The 25,415-nt window shown below is 45.8% G+C and overlaps 1 protein-coding gene across 2 annotated transcripts; it reads left to right on the top strand.

Annotated features, from left to right (window-relative positions):
* The first annotated feature begins 5,168 nt into the window (after positions 1–5,168).
* Positions 5,169–24,879, top strand: C8B (complement C8 beta chain). 2 transcript variants are annotated; one of them, XM_059853713.1, is made up of 12 exons: positions 5,169–5,388; positions 6,743–6,878; positions 7,927–8,068; positions 8,717–8,858; positions 10,891–11,023; positions 11,655–11,852; positions 13,154–13,394; positions 15,557–15,685; positions 16,404–16,567; positions 19,141–19,294; positions 21,264–21,332; positions 22,708–24,879. In XM_059853713.1, exons 1-12 carry the CDS (start codon positions 5,324–5,326, stop codon positions 22,857–22,859), a joined length of 1,725 nt encoding a protein of 574 aa, XP_059709696.1. In that variant the 5' UTR covers positions 5,169–5,323; the 3' UTR covers positions 22,860–24,879. The 2 variants fall into 2 exon arrangements, with proteins under 2 accessions (XP_059709696.1, XP_059709697.1); XM_059853714.1 differs by lacking the exon at positions 11,655–11,852 and having other exon boundaries at positions 5,170–5,388.
* Positions 24,880–25,415: the final 536 nt, after the last annotated feature.

Consider the following 25,415-nt stretch of genomic DNA (forward strand, 5'->3'; position numbering starts at 1 on the left):
CACAGAACTGATAATTGAGCTCAGCTGAGGAGGAATTTCCCCATTCTCTGCCAAGAGAGTAATGCAGTAAAATTTAAGAGTAAGAAAAATATGTGCAGGGAAAGAGAGAGGTGTGGATATGTGCACATATATTTTATTGTATTTCTACTTTTTAATGTCTCATGCCTTCCTTGAAATGCCCAGTAGGTCATGGTGAAGCATTCCTTGCCTTTGTCAATGAACATTGTTGAAATACTTGGATCCCACCTGAGAATAAAGGTTATTCTGCTGTGGTGAAAGCACTCCAGTCTTAATGGCATTTTGATTTGTGTGTGGGTAACTGTACCCAGGTGTCCTTGGAAGGAAGAATGCAATCTCTGGTTTTCAACCAGCTACAAAACATCAACTTTAATAAGCCACAGCTAAGAGTGTATTTAAATTATAATGCATTTTTACAATGAAGGCTAAATCTGGTCTTGTTGATCTACTTCTGGTACCCTCACGGTGAGGTTGGTTGAAAAATCAGAAGAATTGGCTCATGTTGTAGAGCTGTTGTGTAAATTCTGTTAAAAAATTCAGAATGAACAAGTTTGAGATGTAATCTGGCAATGGTGAGGAAGAGGAATCCCAAGGAGGGAGGGAAGGACCTGTTCTGTGTGCTCAGAAGGGGTAAAAATGTGTTCTTACTGTGCTGTAAATCACATTAATAGTGCTGGAACTCAGAGTCTCTGTATTGTATATGAGAGTGCCCAGCTCAGACATGCCCACTTCAAGAAATGGTCCCAATTTAACCAATGCTAATTAGGGCCATGATCTCCTGCAGTAATGAGAATTTCATTAGCAAATTCTGGTTTGCAGAATCAGCTTGTGGTTTTACAGCAGTGAGAGCACTGTCAGATCTCTCCATGTCAGTGGCTTCTGGGAAAGCAGCTGCTTGTATAGACTGGGAATATGCAATTTTCACTGCCTCACACTGGATTAAAGGCAGTGTTTTCTGTGCTTTAATCTCTGCTCAGTGACAGTTGCTGCAGCAGAGAAGGTAACTTCTTTCTGGCTGTTTTTTAGGTTGTGAAATATATTTTCATGCACTGTTTCCTTTTTTCTTTCTTTGCTTTCTGAAGAATTCCTTGTCCTGTCAGGTTCATATTATTGCTTTCTTGGCAAATGCTGTTTTCAGTCAGAAGAATACCATGTCAAAGCAATGAAAGGGGATAGCTGTTGGCAGTTTTCCACAGAGGTTTGAATCTGTTCTCTGCAGTTCCCTCCCTGAGCCAACGTGGGATGCTCACAGTGCTGAAGGAACAGAGTGGAAGTCCATCTGAGCAGCAGGAGGTGCAGGCACAGCTCCTGGCTTCTCCTTCTGCTCCTGTTTGTGCCATCCTGGGGCTCAGCCTCCTGCTCCTGGCTTTGGGCTGATGTTACTGCTGCAAAAGCCATGATTTGTAAGAGTCTCTCTCTCTAGTGCTGAGGTCTTCCATGAATTCTTCTCACACTGATTTGCTTTTTAGGACCAGCCCCATTAAAAACCTCTATTATGTTGTTTTTAAATACCCCAGGTAAGACTGGCATGGGAAAGAATAAAGGTATGGATTTGGTGGTTTTTTTCTGATTTTACTTGCTGTCTGAAACTGAATTATACATTTCAGCTCATGACAGTGAGGAATATGGGGAGATATCCTGATAGGATTTCCTGAGCAGCTGTAACATGGCCTGTCTCTTTCTGAAATTATCCTACTGGAGGCAGGAAATATCAGGTCTATTAGTGAAACAGCTCTCCAGCTATTAGTTTTTACAGCTTTAAATAGTCTTATCTCAATGGATGTGTTTGCCCTGTGGCTCATCTATCACCTTAAAATGTTTTATCAGCACCTGAAAAAATCTCAATGAGAAGAATAGCCTCAGATGTTGCCCATTCAAGGGACTTTTAGAAACAGATTTTTTTTTAAAGGGTCTTTTAAGATCTGATATTATTTGCTGGCTTTTCAACCCTGTTTCATAGCTCCTGTAGCACCACTCCTATAAATACTCCTCGCCAGCAAAGAAAGGAAATCACAATAGATTAAAGGAAAATCAGGTTAACAGGCAGCAATCTCTGCCCATTCAACCTCAGACATTTGTGAAAATAAAGGATTAGGAAGAATTACTGCCAGGTACTAGCTGCAAAAAAAACAAACAAACAAACAAAAAAACCAAAAAAAACCTTTTGCAGCATCTTTGTCTTCTCTAACAGTTATTAGAGGTGTAAGAACAGCTCTCAGTGTCAGAAGTAAGCTGTATTTGAAATGAGCAGAAGTCCCAATGATGTGAGATGTTGCATTTTTTGTAAACTTTGTACTGATTATTTGACATACAGACGATGAGTACCTTTTTTTCTTTTCTTTAAAACTGCTGTTTCTAGTTTGAAAACAAGTTTGTGTGTGTTGTCTTGAGGTTTGATGGAGAGGAGATGGAGACAAGGGATGGGGCATGGAGGGGTTTTCTTTGTTTGTCTTACCCTCTTCACAGGACTCTGCAGCTTTCAGAGTAGGTGAACCTGTGCCAGATTTGGCCTCAGTCACAATAAGATTTTTAGTGGATCAAAAGCCAGAAGAGGAGAATGAAGTTCAGCAAGGTGAGTTTTTTATGTCCAGGGCCTTCCAGAGACCAGCCTCACACCAGAAAATCATAGTTTTGGTGACAAAAAAAGGTGATGCAGTGGGGTTTGTTGTAAAAATCTGGAAGTATTCTTTTGTTGTAAATTTTACCATAATTTGCCACCTTATGCTCTTATTAAAATTGGTGGGGAGCTTCCTTTTACCTTTGAACAAGTTTTTCCACAGAAGGAAACACGTTCTGAGTTCTGAAGCAGGGAATAAAACAGTTTTCTCAGAGGAGAAAAAGCACCTTTTTGAAAAGAGCACTGATAGTTCTGTAAACAGCTGCTTGCTGGCTCCAGTCTGATCTTCTTTCAGCTCTGATGTGTTTCAGTTTTTCTTTTAACAGGAAACAGCCATTTCTGTTTGGTGAAACTGTAGAGGAATTATTTAGAGGGAGCAAAGGCTCCCAAACTTGGGACATGAACTCTGCAATGGATGTGTTGCACTTGCAGGCTCCGTTTTCATGGTGGGAATTTGATTTTCAAGTGTGATAAATCCCAATTCAGCAAATTAGAGAGATGGTTTGAGACTTCAGCTCACCAGAAAGCCACAGTCACCAAAGGAGAAGCAGCAATGGAGAAAAGGACAACAATGGAGAAGAGGCAACATTCCCCCTGATCCGTGGACCCAAGGAAGCAGAAAATGACCTGTGCTTGCTGTCATAAATTTCATGTGTTAGACCTACCTCTAATTAAATCAGGTTGTACATTATGTGTAAAACCTGATGGTGCTTTTTAGTTCTCTCTGACAGATGTGTTGAGCTGTAGGAAATTCTGTCTCCCGGGTCCCTGCTCCTGTTTCAGCCTCACTTCTGGTAATTCACCACTCCTGCTGCAAGTTTATTCAGCACTGAGATGTGTGTGGTGAGAGGCAGCAAAACAAAGACAAGCAGCAGAGAGAAGCTTGAAAATTCCACATGCTGGGATCACTGTCATGGTTTGAAGTTGTATCTAGAGGGTGCTCTGTGTTTATCATCTTGGTTTATCTTTTACTGATGTTGAAATATTGGATGTGTTCTGCATTTCTTAGCCAGGAAAGGTCCTGTGGATGGAGAGGTCTTTCTGTAAGTGGTTTTTTTTTTTTTTCATTTTGTTTTCTTTTTTTTCATGGACAAATGATTAACAACTGAATCAATTGTGCCAGAGGTTGAGCAAGCTGTATCACACAGGCACATCTTGGGTTCAGGCTGGGGCAAAGTCATTTGGAAGAAAAAAAAATCAGTCAAAAAAGGCAAACAGAAAGCTTTGCACAGCCTGAATCAGCTCCCCCAACAGTTTGTCCTCAATGTCTGGAGGGCAGTTTTATCACTGTAACTCTGTTAACCCAGTAACTCTGGGTTAAAAAAGGGCTGCCTGAAATACCATTATTTATTTGGAGCAGATTCCTACAAGGATTCAGTTAATGTTCCTTTCTCTGTTAAATTGTTATCATCAGGCTGCCAAACCAGAAGGATATCCCAGCCAGTTGCTGATTTTGCAGGGATGAGCCTCCACAGGCAGAATAATTTCATTTGTGAGGTAACTGTGACACACTAAGGTGGAGCACTCGGCCAGGCAATGGCACTGAGGTGGTTGGGTTCGTTTGTTATTAGTGAACATGAATCATTTTATATATAGCACCCATCACTGCCAAACTGAGCAAATTAAAATGTATTTCTCTTTGTATCACCAAGGCACTCAGACATGTGTCCCAGGGTGAGAGATTGTGCTGCTAAAAGCCAGAGTTGCACAAGTCAGGCTCTGTCTTCTCAAAGACATTGTCCAGCGAGGGGAATGGTGGGAAAACACAATGATACTCCTCATTTTGTGCAGGGAAACACAGATTCAGATAACTTTGCTTGCTCTAAGATGCTTGCTGTAGGCTAAGACTAAGAGGAAAATGAAAGGAAAGACTCTCATGTCTCAGGAATCAAAAGCTGTACCTGGAGGAAGAAGCAGAAGGAGGTGGAGGCTCAGCAGGCAACCAAAGACAAACTCTTCCAGGTTCTGTCTGATCTGCCTTTGAAAGCCCAACTGAACTGTTTGATGGCCACCAGCCCAAGGTAAGTTCTCAGCCCAGTCAGGACCGTTTGAGAGAGAGAATGACTCAGTGTAGCTGCAAGAAAACACCGAGACATTACATTTGATACCCTGACAGGTCCTGCTTTCATGGGCTCAGGACTTTGGGGATGGAGCAGAGAGTCTCTGTGGCATGGCCCAACCAGGGCTGGGGCTCTTGTCCTCCCCAGCAGCAGGAGATTCAGGGAAGACCACTCTGAGGGAAAAGGCTTTCCCTGAGGCGTGAGAATAAGTGCTCATGCCTCATGTCTGACCTTCCTCTGGAAGACGGACCTGAAAAGCAGCAATAAATAAATGATTCTGCACTCTCTTCCTAGAAAGCCGACTTGAGTTTACTTATCACTTCCTTCTTGCCAAGACTCAAATATGTTTTGTTCGTTGAAATATTCATTTCCCCCATCCCTTGAAAGGAGCATTACAAAGGAAGGTGCAGATTGCTCCCAGGCAGAGCTTTGCTCTCCTCAGGAAAGCCATGTGCTAACCACTGCAGCGTTTACCTTGTGAGCCTGCCAGGTGCTGGGTCATCTGCTGTTTGCAGGGTGGCAGAGCAGCTCTGCAGTTCCTCTTTTTGTGCTTGAACCCTGTTCAAGCCCCCACAGCAGGCAGGGTGGGGTGTTGGTGGTGTGGGACCTGCAGCAGTACCTCGGAGCGATGAGCGCCCAACTGCTGCTGCTGCTCTGTGCCGTGCTGGGCACCCACACTGCTCATGGCTTTGGGTGAGTGAGAGCTTCTGGAGCCACTTGCAGGGGATGGCAGGAGAAACCATCAGGATCAGCACAGGCTTGGGTGTTGTAGGGGCTGTAATTGCTGTCGTGAGTGATTTCCGAGTCTCTAATGAATGGCAAAAGGCGTTTGGAAGTCGCGGAGGGCGGCGGCGTTTCTGCCTTCAGAGGAGCAGTCCTGGTGATGAATTGGAGCTGACAAATTGCCACACTCGTGTTGTAACGTGGAATTGGTTGAACATGCAGCCTCCTTCCGTGCTGGCTGCCCCACAGAGGGCTGGGCACACAGGGGGTGTCCCTTTCAAGTGCAGGAGTGGTGAGAATGTGGCTGAGAGCCGTTCCTTTCTCTGCTGGTGTAATAGATGTTGCTGCTTCAGAGATCTGCATCTTGTAATCTTTCCAATCTAACTATATTTTTGCACTGTTCTCTGAACTTTGAGCTTTGATTTCATGCCTCAGCAAGCTGATGAGGTTTTGTAATTCCTTTATTCAGTGTGATTTTTAATATGCTATAATGGGAACCCCATGCCAGGCACTAAATCATACTTAAAGCTTCAGCTGATGCTGTTCCTTGGCAGGGTAGAAGAATTGGGAACATCACTGTGGTAGTTTCCTTGTCAAACTGGGTATGAAAAGAAACTAATTGTCAACATTTTACTAAAGCTCCCCACTTGAAGAAGGTGCAACAAGGGAGCATTTGTCTGGGACAAGGATTTAATCAGAAATCCTGAATCCACCAAAATAGGAGGCAGCATTTTGACTGTGGCATGGTGGAAACCTTGGAGACAGCTGTCACATGAGGGTGGCTGGGGTGAGCAGTAAAGGCTCACAATTGGGGTTCAGGTTCTTTACTGGGTTGAAAGGGATTAATGGGTTAATGACCATGAACTGAGAGTCGAATCTAAGACCAGTGCCTTTGGCCAGCTTGGGGGAAAATGGGCTGCTGGGCAAAGAGAGACACTTAAGCCTGGTTTTGAGAAATGCTGAGTGCGTGCCAGGCCTTTTCTTGGGACTGATGTTCATCATGGAGGTGTGTGACCTTGGAGCCACAGAGTGAGGGCAGCAGCTGGTGCTTGCACAGCTTGAGGTGAAGCCCAGATTGGTGGACCATGGGTTTAGTTTCCCATGCAGGCACTGGAGAGTGGATCAGGTTTTTACACAATCAAGGCCAGCAGAATGAATGCCATCAGGATGAGGACTGAAATCCAGAGGTTGCATGCAAGGTGTGGTGAGATCTAACAAGTGCTAGTTCTCCTTGGTGTGAGGGTTCACACAGGCCTGGGCTGAGGGGCCAGGTCCTCAGAGCTCACAGTTTCACAGCCTGAAGCTCTCATGTTGTTGGACGCAGTGGCCAGGAGTCCCTGAGCCCCAGAGTGGCCAGGGGCAGGCACGCCCGCTCCGCGAGTGTCCCGCCACAGCCCCGCGACTGCATCCTCTCCTCCTGGTCCTCCTGGAGCAAGTGTGACCCCTGCCAGAAGCAAAGGGTGAGTGTCTGTGCTCTGGGGACCACTGAGAAACCAGGAGGTGGGACCTCCTTCGAGCAATGTCCTTTTTGTCCGTGGGGTTGGGCAAACTGAGGGGGGCTGACGAGGAAAGCCCTGCACAGGTGAGACCGTGGGTTTTGCTTTCAGGTGGCTTTTAGCTCTTCAGCTCACCACCCCCAGTAATTCCAGTGCTTTCCAGGGTGCCTCACTGTCCTGAGAAGGTGTAAGGCCAGGCTTTGCGGGGACTTACCAACACAGTCCTGACTTTCCATCGTCAGTGCAAGGCACCTTCCCCACTAATGGTCCCCTGTGGGACCTGGAGACACTTGGTGCCTCTCAGGATTAAGATGCTTTTTCTTGTCTGCCAGCCAGCATTTTCCACCCGAGAAGCCCCATCAAATGAAAGTAATGATCCCAACAGTGTGAAGAGCAAAATCCCTTGTTGCTAGAGAGACCTCTGCTAACAAGTTGGAGAAGCTGTTCCCAGGCTTAAGCAGAAATAACCAGTGATGGGAGTTGGGGGGAGAGTGAAGCTTCGTATCAAAGAGTTAATCTCAGAAGCCGGGGAAAAAAGGAGGGACAACATATTGGATGGAATAATTGACTGCTTCACAGCAGTGTTGTGGGCGGAAAAAAGTCCCTCATGATACAGAGGGGCAAGTAAATACACTGACAGAAAATAACAAGGGATGTCGTTACCAGCACTAATTGAAAGAGAGGAGATGGAACTGGATCCTTCCTTACTCTTGCGAAGTCCGGCACTGCGCTGTCAGGCTCGTTTAAACAAACTGTCAAAGAAAAGCAAACTTTCCTTCATCCCTCCCAATCCTCAACCCTTCCTCAGTAAAATTAAAACTGTCGCAGATCAGAAACCTTTGAAACGAGGCAAATTACCAACTTCACACTTGTGTGCTGACACTTTTCTCTTTTAATATGACAGAGCGCGCTTAGATCAGATCCCGGCGACACAAAGTTTGTTTTTCAACCAGAGAAGCGTAAAATTCACCATTTCTGTGCACTTGAGTCAATATTTTTTATTTCATCACAGTACAGATTTGCCCGCCTGGAACAGCCCTCTCAGTTCAGTGGAGACCCCTGTGATGGCTCTGACAGGGAAGCTGAGGAGTGTGTCACAAACAGCCCTTGCAGGAGCAGAGCTCGCTGTGATGGGTTTTTGTGTGCAGTTACAGGTAAGGATCTGCTCAGGTGTCACTTCTGATGCCACTGTGCTGAACTCTGGGCTTCTACAGGAGTTTGCTGGGCCAGAGGGATGCCAGGAATTGACCTGGCTCCTTCTGTGCTTGTGTTTGTGTCAGTGAGTCTGTTAGCCATCTTTGGAACCTCCGAGCAGGAAATTGTAACCTGGTGATATCAGCAAAATCTGTAGCACAAGGGACAGCAAGAGGAGCTCAGCACCTGAGATGGGGCAAAGGAAAAGCCTCTGCTCTGCATCTTCCAGTGTTTTGGTGAGACTGAAAACACTCAGTAATTGTGGGCATGGGGAGAGAGAAAGAAAACAATACCATATACAAGGCCTGCTGAAACAGCATGTTTCCTCTCTCAAAAAAAAAAATTACCAAAAACATTCTGTACTTTTTTTATACTTTTAATAATTGTGGGTTTTTTCCTAAGATGAGCAAGGAATTTTAAGATTATGATGCTTTTGAGTGAAACTGAGCATATAGAATTTAGGGGTCCATGCAGATAGAGAAGGATTTAATTTTTTCCAGCTAGATTTGAACCATTCATTCCAGGAATTTTTTGTTTTGCTCCTGGACTCCACATCAGGGAGTGTGATCCCAGATTGTTTCATGGGTGACTTTCCCCTTCCATCCTAGGCAGGTGCATTGCACGGAGGCTGCTCTGCAATGGGGATGACGACTGTGGGGACCAATCAGATGAGAAAAACTGCAAAAAAGTGTTCAGGAAATGTGACCAGAAGATGGAAGAGTACTGGGGAATAGAGAACCTGGCAAAAGGGTAAGGCTGTGACTTTGGTGAGATGCTCTCTTACTTAGGGCTGAGGGTGACTAGGGTGACTTCAGACAGTCCCTGAACAGAGGAAAGCTGGAGCATTTGCTGTATCCAGGAGTGAGCTGGGATCCAGGAACCTGATCCAATGCCTGGGGGACATTGACCTGTTGGAGCAAGTCCAGAGAAGGTCACCAGGTTGGTCAGAGGGATGGAGCAGCTCTGCTAAGAGGAAAGGCTGAGGGAATTGGGGTTGGTCAGCCTGGAGAAGAGAAGGCTCTGGGGTGACCCCATTGCAGCCTTTCACCTGAAGGAGTGAACAGAGATGGAGAGAGGTGATTTACAAGGGCCTGGAGGGACAGGACAAGGGGGAGTGGCTTCCCATTGCCAGAGGACAGGGTTAGATGGGGTATTGGGAATAAATACATTCCTGTGAGGGTGGTGAGGCCCTGGCACAGATTGCCCAGGGAAGCTGTGGCTGCCCCTGGATCCCTGGAAGTGTCCAAGGCCAGGTTGGACAGGGCTTGGAGCAGCCTGGGATAGTGAAAGGTGTCTCTGCCCAAGTCAGTTGTTGGGGCTAAATGACCTTTAAAGGTCCCTGTTAACCCAAATCATTCCATGAATCCTTGGGTTTGTATTCTTACACCCTGTACTGGTTTGGTGGGGAGGGGAAAAGCTGTTCAAATTCTTTTGATTTCTTCCATGACATTGAGAGGTGGTGAAAGTTTTGTGCTTTCTATGAGCAGGGTAGGGTAAACCTGCATATTAGCAGCTCTGTGGGGATTAAAATCTGAGTCTGAATTGATTCAGCCTTTGCAGGCTAAGATTGTGACAACTTTCTATAAGATCAGACTGTGTGGAAAGAGAGCTTTTTTTTCTTACTCTGCAGGGAAAAAATTGCTTTTTACATTAAAAAAAAAAAGAAAAAGGAAAATCATATTGCAAGAAAAAAATAATTTTCTCATTATTCTCTGGAGATATGGTTTCTGCACATGTCATTGCTAATGCTTTGTACTTCTGAGTTTAATCAAAATTAAAAATAATGTTGGACAATTATAGGAACATGCTTCTCATCTCTTTGAAGCTACAATTGCTCAGTAATTTGTTTTTAGTGGACTTCCCTTTTTTTCCAGATTGTTCTAAAATTAGAGTTAATTTTTTTACAGCTTCAGTGTCATTATCATGCAAGCCTCTCTCCCCAAAATCAGGAGAGGCAGATCCAACAGAGTCCTGGAGCGCTGATGGTTTTTTGTGGGGTTTTTTTGATGAAGTTTCACTCCAGCAGCAGCAATGGGAAAAGCCAGTGATGGGGTTTAATCTCCTCCTCTCCACAAACTGCCGTGCTGCATTCTTTCTTAGAGCAGACAGGTTAAGGTTTCTGTCCATCATCCACTGAAATCAAAGGAAAACTCCCTGTGCTTTCAAGGATTACTTGAGCTGTTGCTTGAGTGCCTCTTTTCTTGTTTCCCAACAATTTTTACTGTGATCTACTGACCTCTGGTTGCCCCTGGGCCAACCTGGCAAAGATTTTGGCTGATAAACCAGAATGAAGAAGTGGGAATTAAAAATCAGTCTGGGTTGATGGCATGGATTGGCAAAGCTGTCTTTGAAGGTTTTGATGGGTGCTGTGGATATTTGGGGGTGCTCAGGGTGAGCAGCCTGGTGGGGTGAGGGTTTGGCTGATCCAGTTTGTTCTGCTCTTCCTGGAGAGTTCCAGTAAAGGCCACGAAGCTGCCAGTGCTGGTGGCAGTAACACTGGTGTCACTCACAGCTGGGGGATGAAAATTGTGATTTATATTCAGCAAGCGTCAAAATTCAACTCTGTCTTTTGCTTTCTCATTAGTCAGGTCCTTCTGCAGCACCTGGGCTGGTTGGACAGTGAAAGAGGCCAAGCTTTCTTTTGGGGTTTCAGAATAAAGAAGTGTGAAACAAAGAGCTGGGGCCAAACAAAACAATCTTTTGCCTCTCTCAGCCAAGACATTCAGTGTTTAGCTCTGAATTGCTGGTACCATAAAACATTGCTGTTCTGCTTCACCTACAGGTTGAATATCTTCACAAACAGCTTGGAGGGGTTGGTCCTAGATCACAGGTACTATGCTGGGGGATGCTCTCCCCATTACATCAGAGACACCAGGTTCAGGAAGCCCTACAATGTGGAAAGCTACACACCAGAGGTGCGTGCCAGATGAGCCTGCAAAGAGGCCTACACACACATATTCCAATGGGTTTAGTTCCCAAAGCTTATTGCTGGCTCATTTTGTAAAAAAAAAAAATCACAAAATTCTTGGCACCCAATAGGACCAGGCTGATTTTTACCCTATTCTAGAACATCCTCATACCCCACCCACTCCATGGTGTTGAACAAACCACAAGCTTTGTGTGAAAACTTGTTCCTGTCATGCATCAAAGCTGTATTTCAAATATCATATATTTGACCTTAGTGCTTCTGAGGGCATGATGGTTTTGAGTGCTGCCCACTAGGAAACCATTTCTTTTTAGAATTTGTACTTTAATTGATGCCTGTGTTTCAGATTTCACCTTCTTTGCATAAGATTGACGTATGAAGTGAAAGCCTGAGGACCTTGCAGCATGGAGGAGATAGGAGCTTTCCTGCTGCTGTAAAATCAAGTATTCTTGAAGTACCTGTGTTAATAATAATAGTGCTTTGCAATTATATAAGGCTTTTCATCTTCAAAGTGCAAGCATTAATTCACAAGTATATTTGTGTCTGCATTCCTTCCCCACGCTTCAGGTGTACAATCACTGTGCAGGAAATGAGACGTGTTGTTTTTCCTTTCTGTTTAGACCAAAGGCAAATATGAATTTACAATGACTGAATATGACTCCTACTCAAATTATGAAAGCACTGTCCTGAAGGCAAAAGCCACACAGTCAAGCTTCAGCATCGGTATAAAAATACCAAAAGTGTTTGAACTTGGTTACAATTCAAATGACATGAGGTTCAAGAAGTTCATGCAGAGGATGAAAAGATTTTCTTCAAGTGTAAGCACTGCTCCACTTAATTCCCTGCTAATGTGTTCCTTGTAAGTGTGTGTGTGTGTTGGTTTGAGGCTCCTCCTCAGGCCAGCAGCTAGGACTGGGATAAATCCCCAACTGGATTCTGCCATTTGTTCAAGTTTGACTACCCCCACAGAGCCTTCCTTTGTGTTTGCAGCATCCAGGAGCTTTTCCATTCAGCTCTCAGCCAGGATCTGGGCTGCTTGGCCTTTGAAATCAGCCACAACTTGTTGAGAGGACTCAGTGGTGCTTGAGGGTCCCTTCCAGCTGTGGAAATTCTCTGATTCTCAGTGTGGTCTGTCCACTGCTCTGCTGGGCATCCACCTTTGAATGCTTGTAGTGAAAAATTGAAACTGAAAAGCCTGTTCAGCTTGAATCTGTAACTCCTACAACTGCCATAATTTGTTTTATTTTTTTTTTCATTTGTTATTGCCATGAACAAAGGCAGCTCATATCAGTGGTGTAATAGTATCACCAATCTGTCTCCTTTCAGTGTAAAGTGTACTCAGGAATGGCAAAGTATTCCTTGCATTTGCTTCCTGCAAAGTGGAATTTCTCACAACAAGATCAGAGGCTGATGAGAAGCATTTGCAACAGATACCCATAAAGAAACCAAATATTAAGTCCTGATTTTATTATTTAAGCTGCAGCATTCTACACTGATCCCTCTTGTCCTGCTGGCCCAACTGAACACTAAATCCTTTGAACATAATGGAAGACGTTTTCTCTTCCAGACTTTGATGCCAGAAAGGGGAGAGAAAAGAAATATCCATGTTTACATATCTACCCAGAGCCATATAAATATGTGTATGTATGAGAGACATAGTGTTTGTGTTTTATTTCCTTTCAGTTTTGGTAAGTCTGTGAAATATAAATCTGGCTCAACCAGAGAATGACCATTTCCCCTACAAATCATGATTTCAGATGTGAGAATTTTTCAGGAGGGAGCTTGTGAGAGATGAAGTTTCATGAGGGGTAAAGCAGTCCTGCAGGGTGCTGAGGTGTCCTTGCATTCTGGATGTGCCACAGCAGAACCTGGGCCCTGCCTTTTCCTGTGTCCCAGTCGTGGCCTTACTCTCAGGAGCTTTTACTACTGAAAGTTTTGCTTTTGCAAAAAACAGGAGATGAAAAATAGCTAGGACATTTCCAGTTATAAGATTTCCAGTTGGAAACTGTGAAATCAATAAATCCTGAGCAGCGCTGATGGTTTAACCGCAAATAACAAATTCCATTGTCCTGAAAACGACCTCCCTCACTCCTCCTGGGCTCTCCTGCCTTTCCTGCAGTCCAGCAAGTTCCTCCACGCCCGTTCTGAGCTGGCTGTTGGTGTTTACAAGCTGAAGCCCCGGGCCCTGATGCTGCACCACGAGTTTGTGCGGCGGCTGCGGCGGCTCCCGGCGGAGTACAGCTACGGGGAGTACCGGGAGCTCCTCCGGGACTTTGGGACACACTTCATCCAGGAGGCCACTCTTGGGGGCATCTATGAGTACACCTTGGTCATGAACGGCCAGGAGCTCCGCAAGGCAGGTATGTGCAGCTGGTGGTGGGGAAGGAGCTTTGGAGCCTCCTGGAGCCAGGTCTCATAAGCTCTTGGAGGTCTGTTTCACACCCAGGATAGCTCAGCTACCTTTGGAGGCATAAAATCAGCAGGACAGCTTCTGTTGCAGTGCTGGAAACAAAAAGGTTTAATAAAAGGCAAAATAACAAACTCTTTACAGAGGAAAAATCAATCCAGGTGTAGGAGGTTCTTGCTCTTGGTAAAACACCTCACCAAAGCCATTAGTTTCTTTGTTCTCTTCTTTTTCTAGTAAATTGCTCACACAGGACTTTTTGGCTCCTGTCCAATTAGCTATCCTTAAGTTTGAGGTGAAGTCCCCCAGGCCTATGAGATGCCTTTTTCACCTAATTGAGGAGAGAAACTTCTGGGATTCTTTCCTTTTGAAGGGAATGAAGGATAGTTTTGTCACTTCGTCAACAGGGGACACATTCCTACACTTTGGGGCCAGATTTTGGGTGGGAAAACCTCTGAGCAGGCACACAGGGATGCCTCAGGTCTGAGAGGGTCAGGGAGGTGATGGGAGAAGGGCTCCACAGCATCTCAAAGAAATCCTGCAGGAAATGTGGGAGTACAGGTGCTCCTTGGCAGTGAATAAAGAGGTTTTCAAATCATGGGCTGGACTTAGTTCACAGAGCCCTGTGGCAAGCATTTTGGACAACACGTTTTAGAGGCTGACAAGATGTTGAGATGAATGATAATCGTGGATCTTAACACTTCTGTTAGCTTTGAAAAGCTTCACCCAGGTTCTTTTTCCACTGCCTTTCAAATGGCAGTCTTGGAACACCTTTAGCCTGGAGAGCTTTTCCAGCATGTAGGAAACAGTAAATAATGTGCTGGGTGACTCTTGTGCCTGACATTGCTCCTGCTCTTTGGCTCTGGCTCCCTTTGTTGTGAGAAATGATGATTGTTGTGTAGGACAGAGCGAGCAGTGTGACATTAATCAATAGCTGCACTCTCAATTATTTATTCATTGGCAGGGGGGTGAGGAGCTGCCTCTGCTGTCTGTTTGCAGAGGCATTTACTGGGCTCTGCTTTGTGTAATACTCTGCTTGTTTGTCCTTCTGCTGTGTGGGAAGTTCCTTACCCTGGAGTCAGAGAGAGGGACAGAATCTAGATTCACATTTCAGGTATTCAGATTCTAACAGAGTTTCCCAATTTCTCAGCTGTTGCTGTGGGCCATGTTTGTTTGAACTAAGTGTATTATTGTTTGCATCAAAATGCTCAGTGTCTGCTCCCCAGATCAGGATCCTGCAGCAATAACAATGTTTTCACACAAGTGCTGAACTGGCCTGTGAGTTCTCAGCAGGGTTTTGTAGGTCCAGTCTGAGCATTCAGGTTTTCCCCTTCAAATCCCTCGTTATATTTGTGCTGGAACTGAAATTTTCTTTTGCAGATCTGGTATCCCACCCTGTGTGACATGGTTGGTACTTGCTCTGCTCTCACACAGAATCCAATCTGCCACATCTTAGAATCATGGAGTCCTTTAGGTTGGAAAAGCTCTCTAGGATCAGGGAGTCCAGCTGTTAACCCAGCACTGCCAAGGCCACCACTGAACCATGTCCCCAGGTGCCACCTCCACATGTCCCATGAATCCCTCTGGGATTGGTGACTCCACCTTGCCCTGGGGAACCTCTTCCAGGACTTGATAACTCTTTTGAAGAAATGTTTCCTGGTATCTAATCTGAATTTCCATGTAGCATTAAGGCTCTTCTGGCAGCAGAGAACTGGAGATGTGAGCTGGTAAAAGGAAGAAAAGCTATTTCATCAATTCCTCTTAAAAAACCTGAGCCTGGAAATGGGGAGGGGTGGTGGGTAGTCTGTGCTTAGACATCCTCTGTTTTCCTACCCACTGCAGCTCTGCTTAACCAGCACAGCTGGGTGGGTGACTAAAATCCTCCTCTTCCAGCATTTACCTCTCATTTTCACTTGGCTTCTGAGTTCTGTAAAACGTAGAGATTTCATTTCATATAGTTCTGTTAAGTAACAAAAAACCCCTAAAAAACAACCTTCTTCATCATATCTTTCTTTTCTTTTCCTAAAGCAAAAATAATTATAAATCTCATTTTCTGTGTACGTGGACATAAAACATGAAATAATTGTATTAAAACTTTACAATTTTTGTGTATTTAAGGTTATTCTCTGAGTGATGTCCAGAAATGTGCACAGAAGGGCTTTAACATTGCTGTGAATTTTGGTAAATTCTCTGTGGGGCTTGGAGTAGATTCAGCTGGCTGTAAAGCCCTTTTGAAAGAGGTTGGAGGTAAGCACGAAACACTTGTGCCATTTCATTTCTTTGTCATAGTGAAAGGAAGGTTTTGTCATCTTGCCTGCCTGAAATATTTCCCCACTCCCTCACAGCCACTTTTGAGTCTGCTGGCTAACCCCAGCCTGGCTTAACAGAGGGGGAAATACCTCAGAGCTTGGGGTTTTTCCAAGATTTTCTTTGTAGAGAGGAAATATCTGCTCAGCATCCCAAGGAGATGCTCAACCATCGCCCCCCTGGCCAGCTCTGTGTTAAATATCAACCCCCACCTCTCAGCAGGGCAACCAAGCACGCCTCCTTTTGCATCCTGATGGGGGAAACAGGGAGGTGATGGTGCTGTGGGAGCCTCTGGGGACGTGGGGAGCTGGGGGTGTGTCCAGGAGGAATGTGCACCTGGGAATCCATGGGGGAGAACAGGGAATATTCCTGGCGGTGAGCAGCGTGGGGCTGTGGAAGGACCTGTGAGCTTGAAACCATGGGGAAGGAATTTAGGGGAGGGATGCAGGGTGCAGGATGGGGAATTCCTGCAGGGGAGCAGGAGGGACACAGGACACACTTTGCAGGAAAGCAGGTGAGCAGCACCTGTGGCCTTTTTCCTCTGCCCTCCGGGTGGGACGGCTCCTGCATGGGAGCGATTGTGGTGTCAGTGATACCTGCAGCCCACAAAGGCACAGTGTGGGCACAGCTGGGCACTTCCCTGAGTGCATGTTTGCAGACAGCACTGCCAGGAAGCGGTTTGTGGAGGATTTCCAGGTGCTGGTCCGTGGAGGAGCAAGTGAAGACATCACCACCCTGGCCCACAAGGACCTGCCCACGGCCCAGCTCATGCAGCAGTGGGGAGATGCTGTGCAGTACAACCCTGAGATCATAAAGCTGAAGGTACTGCACCCTCCCCTTCCTCCTGCCCCAGCTGAGCTCCTTGGGGAACTCTGTGTTTAAATAAGCAGGATTTAGAGGGAAAAAAAAAAAAAAACAAAAACAGGAATAACAAACTGTGGTGGTGTTTGTGGGTCCCCAGGATGAGGGAAGAGATGAGAATAGAATCTTGACTCCCATGTTTCAGAAGGTTGATTTATTATTTTATTATATGTTATGATATTATATTATATTATATTATAATTATATTACAAATGCTATACTAAAACTATACTAAAGAAAGAGAAAGGAGATACCAGAAGGCTAGAAAGGAAAGAATAATAAAATCTTGTGACTGAACAGAGAGTCTGACACAGCTGGACCATGATTGGTCAAGTAAAAACAATCTACATGAAACCAATCAAAAATGCACCTGTTAGTAAACCATCTCCAGACTGCATTCCACAGCCATCAAATAGTTATTGTTTACATTTCTTTTCTGAGGGTTCTCAGCTTCTCAAAAGGAAAATCCTAGTAAAAGGATTTTCATAAAATATGTCAGTGACAACAGACCTTATTGAGCAGCTTCTCTAAGTGAGCGTTCAGAAATGCAAAGGTGGGATGCTTTAAAGGGCTGTGGTTGGAAATACACAAAGTAAACAGCTTTAGCCCTTTACAGATGTCATTTCTTGCTGCCTGCCAGGCAATTCAGACGATCACCTTCTGTTTTACCAATGTATAACTTACCAAAAGTTGCATCTGGCAGCAGGTATTTTATAAGGACTTCCATTTTCCTTGATCTTTATCAGCTTCTGTGAGCACCAGTGACCATTCTTTGAGGTGCATTTTCATTGGGCATGCCTGGATGTTTGTGCAGCTTAGCTGAACCTTAAAAACAGGAGTTAGGCTTTGAAGAGTCAAGGATTTTTGATCCCTGGAGAGTTTTAGAAATGCAAAAAAGCAAGAAGTGTGCAGCAATTCTGCCTCATCATCTGTAATGTCAAAATGAGTGAATAGCACAAAGGTGCAAGAGAACATCCTTTTAAACAGGAGTTTGGACTAGTAGAGGTGGAAGTTGATTTATAGTTGTTTTTCATTGTAAAATTTAATTTTAGGCAAAAATCTTCACATTTGTAAAAGGGGGCTGCTTCTCGAGAAAGAGGAATTCTGAAAAGGTGAAGCAAGCAAAAATCAGTATTTTTGAAATACAACCAGTGCCCATCTGGCCCTTGCTGCAGCTCCTGGGGTGCTGTGGATTGACCTTCCAGAAATCTTCTGGGAGGTCTCAGGGCAGGAGACAAGAGAAATGCAGCCCTCTGCACCAAATCCCCCTCACAGAAAAGCCTCCCATGAGGAACTGAGGTGTTCTTTGTCTTGCTTGGCATCACTGACCAGGCTGCCCAGTGAAAAACCTCAGGCAGATGTAATTTGGATTTGGTATCTTCATTTCCATACCAATATCCCTGTGGGGCTGGAAGATCAAAAGCACCAGTGGAGTGTGACTAAATGTCAGCCCAAGAATGCTTAGTTAGGGAAAACTAAAGCAAATCAGTTCATAAATCATCTGCTGGAGGGACTTGGCAGGTCACTCATAGTGTATTTCCTCATTTGTATGGTCTGAATTCAAAAAGCAAAGTATGGATCACAGATAATTGATGAAGAGTGGATGTACAGCAGCAGGAAATGAGGATTTTTTTTTTATTGGAACATTCTTTAGTTCTTGTGGTTGGAGCCTGTGTTGGCAGGAGGGTGATCTTTCATGCTTCCTGTGTGTGGGCTGCGTGGCAGCATCCCTGCAGTGAGGATGGGAATTTGGGATGGATCCTCTGATGGCACATGGAGTTATCATCCCACAGGCAGCAATGGGTGACTGGCAGTATTGACACCCCACTTTAACTTTCCCTTGTTCTCAGGAGGAAAATAAATGAGTGAGCAAAATCTCCTTGGTCCTGCATGTTCACTGTGCTGTGCACATCATTGTCTTCTCTCCCTAACCCCATCTGCAGATGGAGATCAAATCCTCTCCCTCCTGGAAGGCAATGAAACCCTTTTCTGGGCTCCATAAGGATTAAAACCTGCCTTGAAATGCAGGAGTGGAGAAGGTGGAAGTGCTGGTGGGAATCCCTGTGACTGGTGCCTCTGGCTGTGCTGGGGGACTGTAGGAGGAGATTTTTGTGGGTGGTTTTTAGGGGATGCTTTCAAAATCAGAGTAAGAGCTCACTCAGAAAATGTAAGTCTGGGCAAATCTGATCTAAAAATGTCTGTACCAGAGAAATGGATGAGAAAGGATTTAATGAAACTCCTGTGCAACCTAGCCTGTTTCTTACCCAACAGGTTGGCTGCTGTATTTTGTTACAGAAAAAAATTTGTTACTCCTCTGCTGTTGGAAACCAAGGGGAGCATCCCTGGGAGTGTTCCTGACATTGTGGCCTCATTGTTCACAAGATTTTATCAAATAGCAATGGGAAGCCTGGAGTTTGTGCCACACAGCCTCCATTTCCCCCTCCAGCTGTGCCACCACCCAGCCTTGGGATGCTCATGGGAACTAAAGCATGGGAATTAACTGGGAATTACTGCAGCTTCTCCCCTCTCTTTAGGCAGAGCCGCTGTATGAGCTGGTGACTCCCTCTGACTTGGCTGATTCCATGAAAATAAAGGAGAACCTGCGCCAGGCTCTGGATGAGTTCCAGCTGGAGAGCAGCTCCTGTCGCTGTGCTCCGTGCCACGGGAATGGCATCCCCTTCCTGAGAGGTACAGGGGGCTGCTCCTCTTTCCTGCCCTCGTGATTGAATTCACAGGATTCACAGGATTCACAGGATTCACAGGATCACAGAATCACTGGGTTGGAAGAGACCTTCAAGATCATCAAGTCCAACCCAGCCCCCACACCTCAGCCAGACCCTGGCACCCAGAGCCACATCCAGGTTTTGTTAAACACACCCAGGGATGGGGACTGCACCACCTCCCTCATCTTATCTGATGAGACTTTATTCCAGAACTTTATCTTTAATAAGATAAAGAATCTCAGAATTTATTCCAGCTTTTATGTCCCTAGGCACAGCTTGAGACTGTGTCCTCTGATCCTGTCAGTGCTGCCTGGTGAAAGAGCCCAACCCCACCTGAGCACAGGCACCTTTCAGGGGGATGTAGAGAGTCAAAAGGAAATTAGTTGGGAATTTGTGGGGAGCATGTGGCAAGCAAGTTGCTCTTTAGTTTTTCCTGTCGTTTCTTTATCAGGGAATTACTCTGTGTTTTTAAAGTTGCTGTGTTTGTAGATTCCTGGTAAGTGAAGACAGCAAGGCCAAGGGATGTGTCTTTGTCATGGGAGTGACCATTATCTGTATCAGTTTAAAGAAGAATTTGTTACTTCTCAGTTACACATTAAAAAAAAAATCCTTGACATCTTTAAGTCTCCTTCTTTTGATTTTAAGATTGCTTCCATCCTCCTGGAGAAGTGACTATTGTCTCAGCGTTAATTAGTGTTTGTAAAAGGGTTTTGAAGATGAAAAGCCCCATATAAGTGCCAAGCACAGTGATCACCACCACCACCTCCCCCTGTTTCTGGTATTCTGGTAGAAGCTGTCCTCCTCTGTAAGCAGGCTGTGATTTAAAAAATGAAGGGGAAAAATAAATTGAATGAAAACTGCTCTGCCTAAACAAGAGATATATGATGTGATGAGAGCTTCTAACAAAGGGACCATTTTGTCAAGTGCTTAATTCTAATCTGCATCTGCAAAAGTCCTGATGAGAATTGTTATCATCAAATTGTATCTAATGCAGAAATGATCACTTCAGGTACCAGCAGCTGATTGTAGCACTTCAAGCATTTGTCTCATGGTGACCTTTGTTTAAATAACTTTGTAGGAGCTGAGTCCAGGTTAGTATTTCATTTAGGAGCTCCTCAGCAAAGGTTTTAAGTGACCATGTATTTTCCTGAGTGGGAACTCTTCCCCAGGTTCGTGACATGGGATGCACATCCCTGGGCAGTCAGAGCTGGGATATTGGGCTTTGCTTCTGCCACAAAGCCAAGTTAGGATATTCCTGTCCTGGTGGCTCTTTCTTGATGCTGCAGTTTGTTCTTTACTTTGATCACTGTACTGAGCTCTCTCCACCTGCAGTGCTGTGTCCAGGTCTGAGACCCCAAATACTAAAAGGAGCTGCTGGAATGAGTCCAGAGGAGGCCGCAGGGAAGGCAGGATTAGATGAGATGTTGGGAAGGAATTCCTGGCTGTGAGGGTGGTGAGACCCTGGCACTGGGTGCCCAGGGAAGCTGTGGTTGCCCCTGGATCCCTGGAAGTGTCCAAGGCCAAGCTGGATGGGGATTGGAGCCACCTGGGACAGTGGAAGGTGTCCCTGCCCTGGCAGGTGATGAGATGAGCTTTAGGGTCCCTCCCAGCCCAAACCATTCCAGGATTCTGTGACCTCTTTTACAGAAGAGCAGGAGGACTCTGTGGTCCCCTGGCTTGTGGAATTGCAGCAGTGAGTCTGAGGTTGAGCTGCAGGGCAGGAACAAATGCCTGGGGAGGTGAGAGTGGGTGCAGGGCAGTCACAGCTCCCCTGTTTATTGGTATTGATCCCTTCAGCACTGGAGAAAAATGGTGCCATTTCACCCACTGTCCCTTGCTCCCAGAAGATGAAGTGCTGGGGAGGAGTGGATGCCTGCTGGGAAGTGTGGCTCCAGGTGTGTAATTCCCCCCATCTGTGCTGTGCTTGCTTTCAGGAGCAGAGTGTGAGTGCCTGTGTCCCCTCGGCACCAGCGGCACCGCCTGTGAGATCAGCAGGAGCCAAGGTGAGAGGGGCCCAGGACACAACCCAGCTGTGCCAGGGGTGCCCAGGGCTGGCCCCTGATGGATGGGGACTGGTGCCAGCCCTGGCTGTGCCCAGTCTGCCCAGCCCAGTGCACCCAGCTGGGCCCCTGCAAAGGGGACAGATGTATTTTCCCTGCCCTCTTCTGAATTGCTGTGCCCTCTGGAGGAGGTGGGTTTATTTCTGCATGTACATGCTTTGCAATTGGATCAAAATAGGAATTCCTGCCTAGTTGACAATCCATGGAAAGCCTCAGGTCTCCTCCTTAGGAAACAACTCTGTTTCCTAAATTTTTCCCTTTGATAAAGCCAGCATGTTGCAAACTGTTCTCCCCCAGATATGCAACCGTGCATTTTAATCTTAAAATCTTATTATTCTGTTTTGAAGCATTTATTAATGCTTCTTGGTCACTTTATGTCTCTGCTATCTCCTGACTGATGTTCTCAACTCCTTCTAGTTTAGGATCATCTATGAATTTAATCATTTTGTTTACTTCTTCCAGCTCATTAATTTAGATGCTAAATAATACCAGATCCCAGGCACCCAGAGCTCTGGCACCAACCCACAATTTGATGCAGTGCATTTATCACTGGCTTTGTTTACAGCCTTACCCAGTACTCATTCTGCATGGCTGTGTCCAAACTGAGCCAGGCTGAAAGGCACTTTCAGCCAAGATTTCTCTGAACAGGGGGTCAATTTTTGGGTATTTCTAAGGCAGTCCATGGAGCCTTGAATGGTGGAGTCACTGAAACCTTGCTTCAGTCTGTTTTTCACACTCATAGTCACATCCAAGCCTCCCAAAGCTCACATCCATCCATTTGTCAACACTGTAACTTCATTTCTCGCTCCCATTTCCTCCTTTTATGTGTTGCCTCCGTGATTCTCAGTATTTTGAATTTATGTCACTCACATGCTCAGGGTCCAGAAGAATCAGTGTAATAGGAAAAGCAATGGAGGGAAAGCTGAATAGTCAAGCTGTTGTTCACTGAAGTGCTAACACTGCCCCTACCACCTCGAAATGTGGCTGAGATGAGTTTAGTTGGTCTGTTTCCTATCTAGGTTTGGACTAAGACAAAGAGAGAAACATCCTTTGAGCAAATATAAAGCTAATTGCCTTTTCCCCCCCACCTTTCATGTCTACCTGAAGTGTAGTTTGAACAAACACCAGAAGTGCTGCACAGAGAATTACCACCTCTGAAACAATCCCTCATTGTTAATGACTCCAGTGTGCTGTTAGTGATGTGGACAGGGGCAGAGTCAAATTCAGATACAATTCATGGGAGCTGACAGCTCTTCCCATGGAAAGAGCTGCTTGTTTCTGATTACCCTTTCCAGCTTTGTTGTTGTTTCTTTTCCAGATGCTGCTGTCAATGGAGACTGGGGGTGCTGGGCCAGCTGGTCCCCATGTTCAGGAGGTCAGAGGACAAGAAGGAGACAGTGCAACAACCCTGTCCCACAGAATGGTGGCTCCTCCTGCTCAGGGCCAAACTCTGAGACACATCCTTGCTAGGAAGAATCAGCAGGGACTCACACAAAGCTGATGGCCAGACTGCTTGGGAAGGCATCACCTCACTGGCTGTCTGAGTTGGGTCTCACCCAAATCAGAAACATTTCAGGAGCTGGGAGGGTGCTAGGAGCCACACCTTTGGATGTGCAGTTGTCCCATGGGATTGAATGTGCTTACTGACCTCAATATTTTGCCTTTTCCCTGTGTTTGTTGCAGTGGGCTAAATGAGACAAGCTTTATCTCTGTCTGCATTTGGTAGCTGCATGATTTCAAATTGTACTGTCTTGTTGTTGAAGGTTCCTTTGAGATAAGAAGAGACACTTTGATCTTACATGCAGCAGGGTGTGCACTGATGCACAGCTCCTGTGTCGTGTGGAGCAGAATCCAGCACATTAAAGCCTAAATCTCAATGAGCACAGCAGTGTCTGACGTGACATTTAGAGCCACTGTGCCCCACTGCCCTGCTTTCCCAATTTATTGTACTGTGCCCACCCCTGCCATGGGCAGGAACTCCTTCCACTAGCCCAGGTTGCTCCAAGCTCCTTCCAGCCTGGCCCTGGACACTCCCAGGGATCCAGGGGCAGCCACAGCTTCTCTGGGACAAATGGAACATTTTGAAAAAGCTGCCTGCACATCCCCAAGGTCTTCTGCCCTCAGTAGCTGCGTTTGCCCCAGCCAAGCTCTGGCTCATGAGTCTGGTCCCATGAAATCCAGTATTCCAGCTGCTGCTGGGTCCACCCAGGGTGGGCCATCTGACTTGGAGAGAGCTCACTGTGAAAACAGACAAACTGGTTTTGCCTTTTGTTACCATCCCTGGGGCTGTGCATCACAGTCCAGGTCTAACAGCAGAGCAGCTTAGCAGCCCTGTGCACCACTTCATGGGCCTGCATCCTTCCAGGGACCTGCCTCCTGCAGCTTGGCTGCTGGTAAATGATTTTTGCAAAGGCATTTGGTTGGACCTGCTGTGAAATAGCCAGCCACAGCTTTGCTCCAGAAGGCAATTCCACCAGTGCAAAGTTGTTCATGAGTGCTGTGAGCCTTCTAACATCTGCAAGGTCAAACTCTTCTTCTGAGGGGTTTTTAGCAGAGCTGGTGAGGGTGGGCTGGCATCATCCCTTCCTTTCCTTTCAGACTGACGTTGTCTGAATGCAATTCCTGTGAGAGCAGCTCAGGCTCCCTGACACCTGAACAATGGAACATGCATTTAGTTGTAGCCCTCATGCCGCCTCCACACTTATCCACAGGGCTCCTGTGACAGCTGTAAGAAAGGCAGAGCACATTGCATATGTAAAACAAGAGGGCTCTGTGCTCATTATGGCCTTCATCATTTAGCTGCCAACCCAAAACATTTCCCTTTTCCACTGTGTAGCTGCAATATCTTTCGTGTGGTGGGAAATTTGCCAAGAAATTCCCATTTTGGGTCATGGTCAAAGAGGTCACTGCTTGTGTGAAGGAGGGTATTCCTCCAGGCTTTTTGCAGTAGAAGCTCTGGAGGGGAGGACCCTGAGCATGGTTCACCTCTGAGGACACAAACTGCAGTGGCATTCCTTGCCCTTCTGGAGAATCCCTGCTGTAATCTGATTAAGGACATTTCTCAGATGAGTCAGGTGGCTTTTGTAAATTTAACCACCTTTCCTGATCATCAGGCTGGTTAAACACACAGCAGTGGTGCCTCTCTCCACTGCAGTGGCAAGGACAGCCAAGTGCAGCAACCTGACTTGGGACTGTTGTTCCCAAACCAGAAGAACACAGATTTTTTGAAGTGGTGACAGTACCTGAGTTTGTGGTTTGTTTGTTTTTTGGGTTTTTTTTGGAGGAAGCGAGGAGAGGTTTGACAATCATCAAGATCATCAGGATAGTCTGACTGAAGTGTGATTTCAGCAGTGGCTGAATATTCAGCCTGTAGGCTTAGAAACCTCTCATAAAGGACATAACTTTATCTTGTCCTTGTGATTTTGTGCATTGATTCACCTAACTAATGATTTATTATAACCTGGAGGGCAATAAAGAATACTATGCTGAAGCTTTTATTGTTTCATTTTGGTTGGCATTAAATTTTGGTACCATCTTTTACTGGTGTTCCTAACCCTCCCTCCCTGTGTAAGTTCAGATTAATAACCCTGGTGTGAGGGCACGTGTTCAGCACTGCCTCTGCTGCTCCAGCCCATTCCTCTGGTTGAGATTCTCCTCTCAGGGGGCTCTCCTGCATCCCATGTTGTTTTTTCACAAGTTTTCATGAGGAAAAGAGAAAATAAACATGGAGAGGCTGTTATTTATTTGCACCGCCCTGCTTGAAGACGTTGCTGCTGGGGTATCCTGGCTTTGGGAACTCCCGGGAGGGTATTTCAGGTGAGTTGTGATTGCCTCATCCAGCTTTCCCAGGACAAAACCAGCTGGAATCTTGCCACTCTAACATCTCCATCAGCAGTGGGAAGCTGGATTGCTTTCCAGGCTGGATTCATGTGCTCCTTATGGTGTCATATCACACAGACACTTTACCTGTGAGGCTGGAACCTCGACCAGGCTGCAGCTGGGGATTTGCAAACTCAGTACTGCTAA

This window comes from Haemorhous mexicanus, chromosome 9, assembly GCF_027477595.1.
Source record: "Haemorhous mexicanus isolate bHaeMex1 chromosome 9, bHaeMex1.pri, whole genome shotgun sequence".
Classification (NCBI taxonomy): domain Eukaryota; kingdom Metazoa; phylum Chordata; class Aves; order Passeriformes; family Fringillidae; genus Haemorhous; species Haemorhous mexicanus.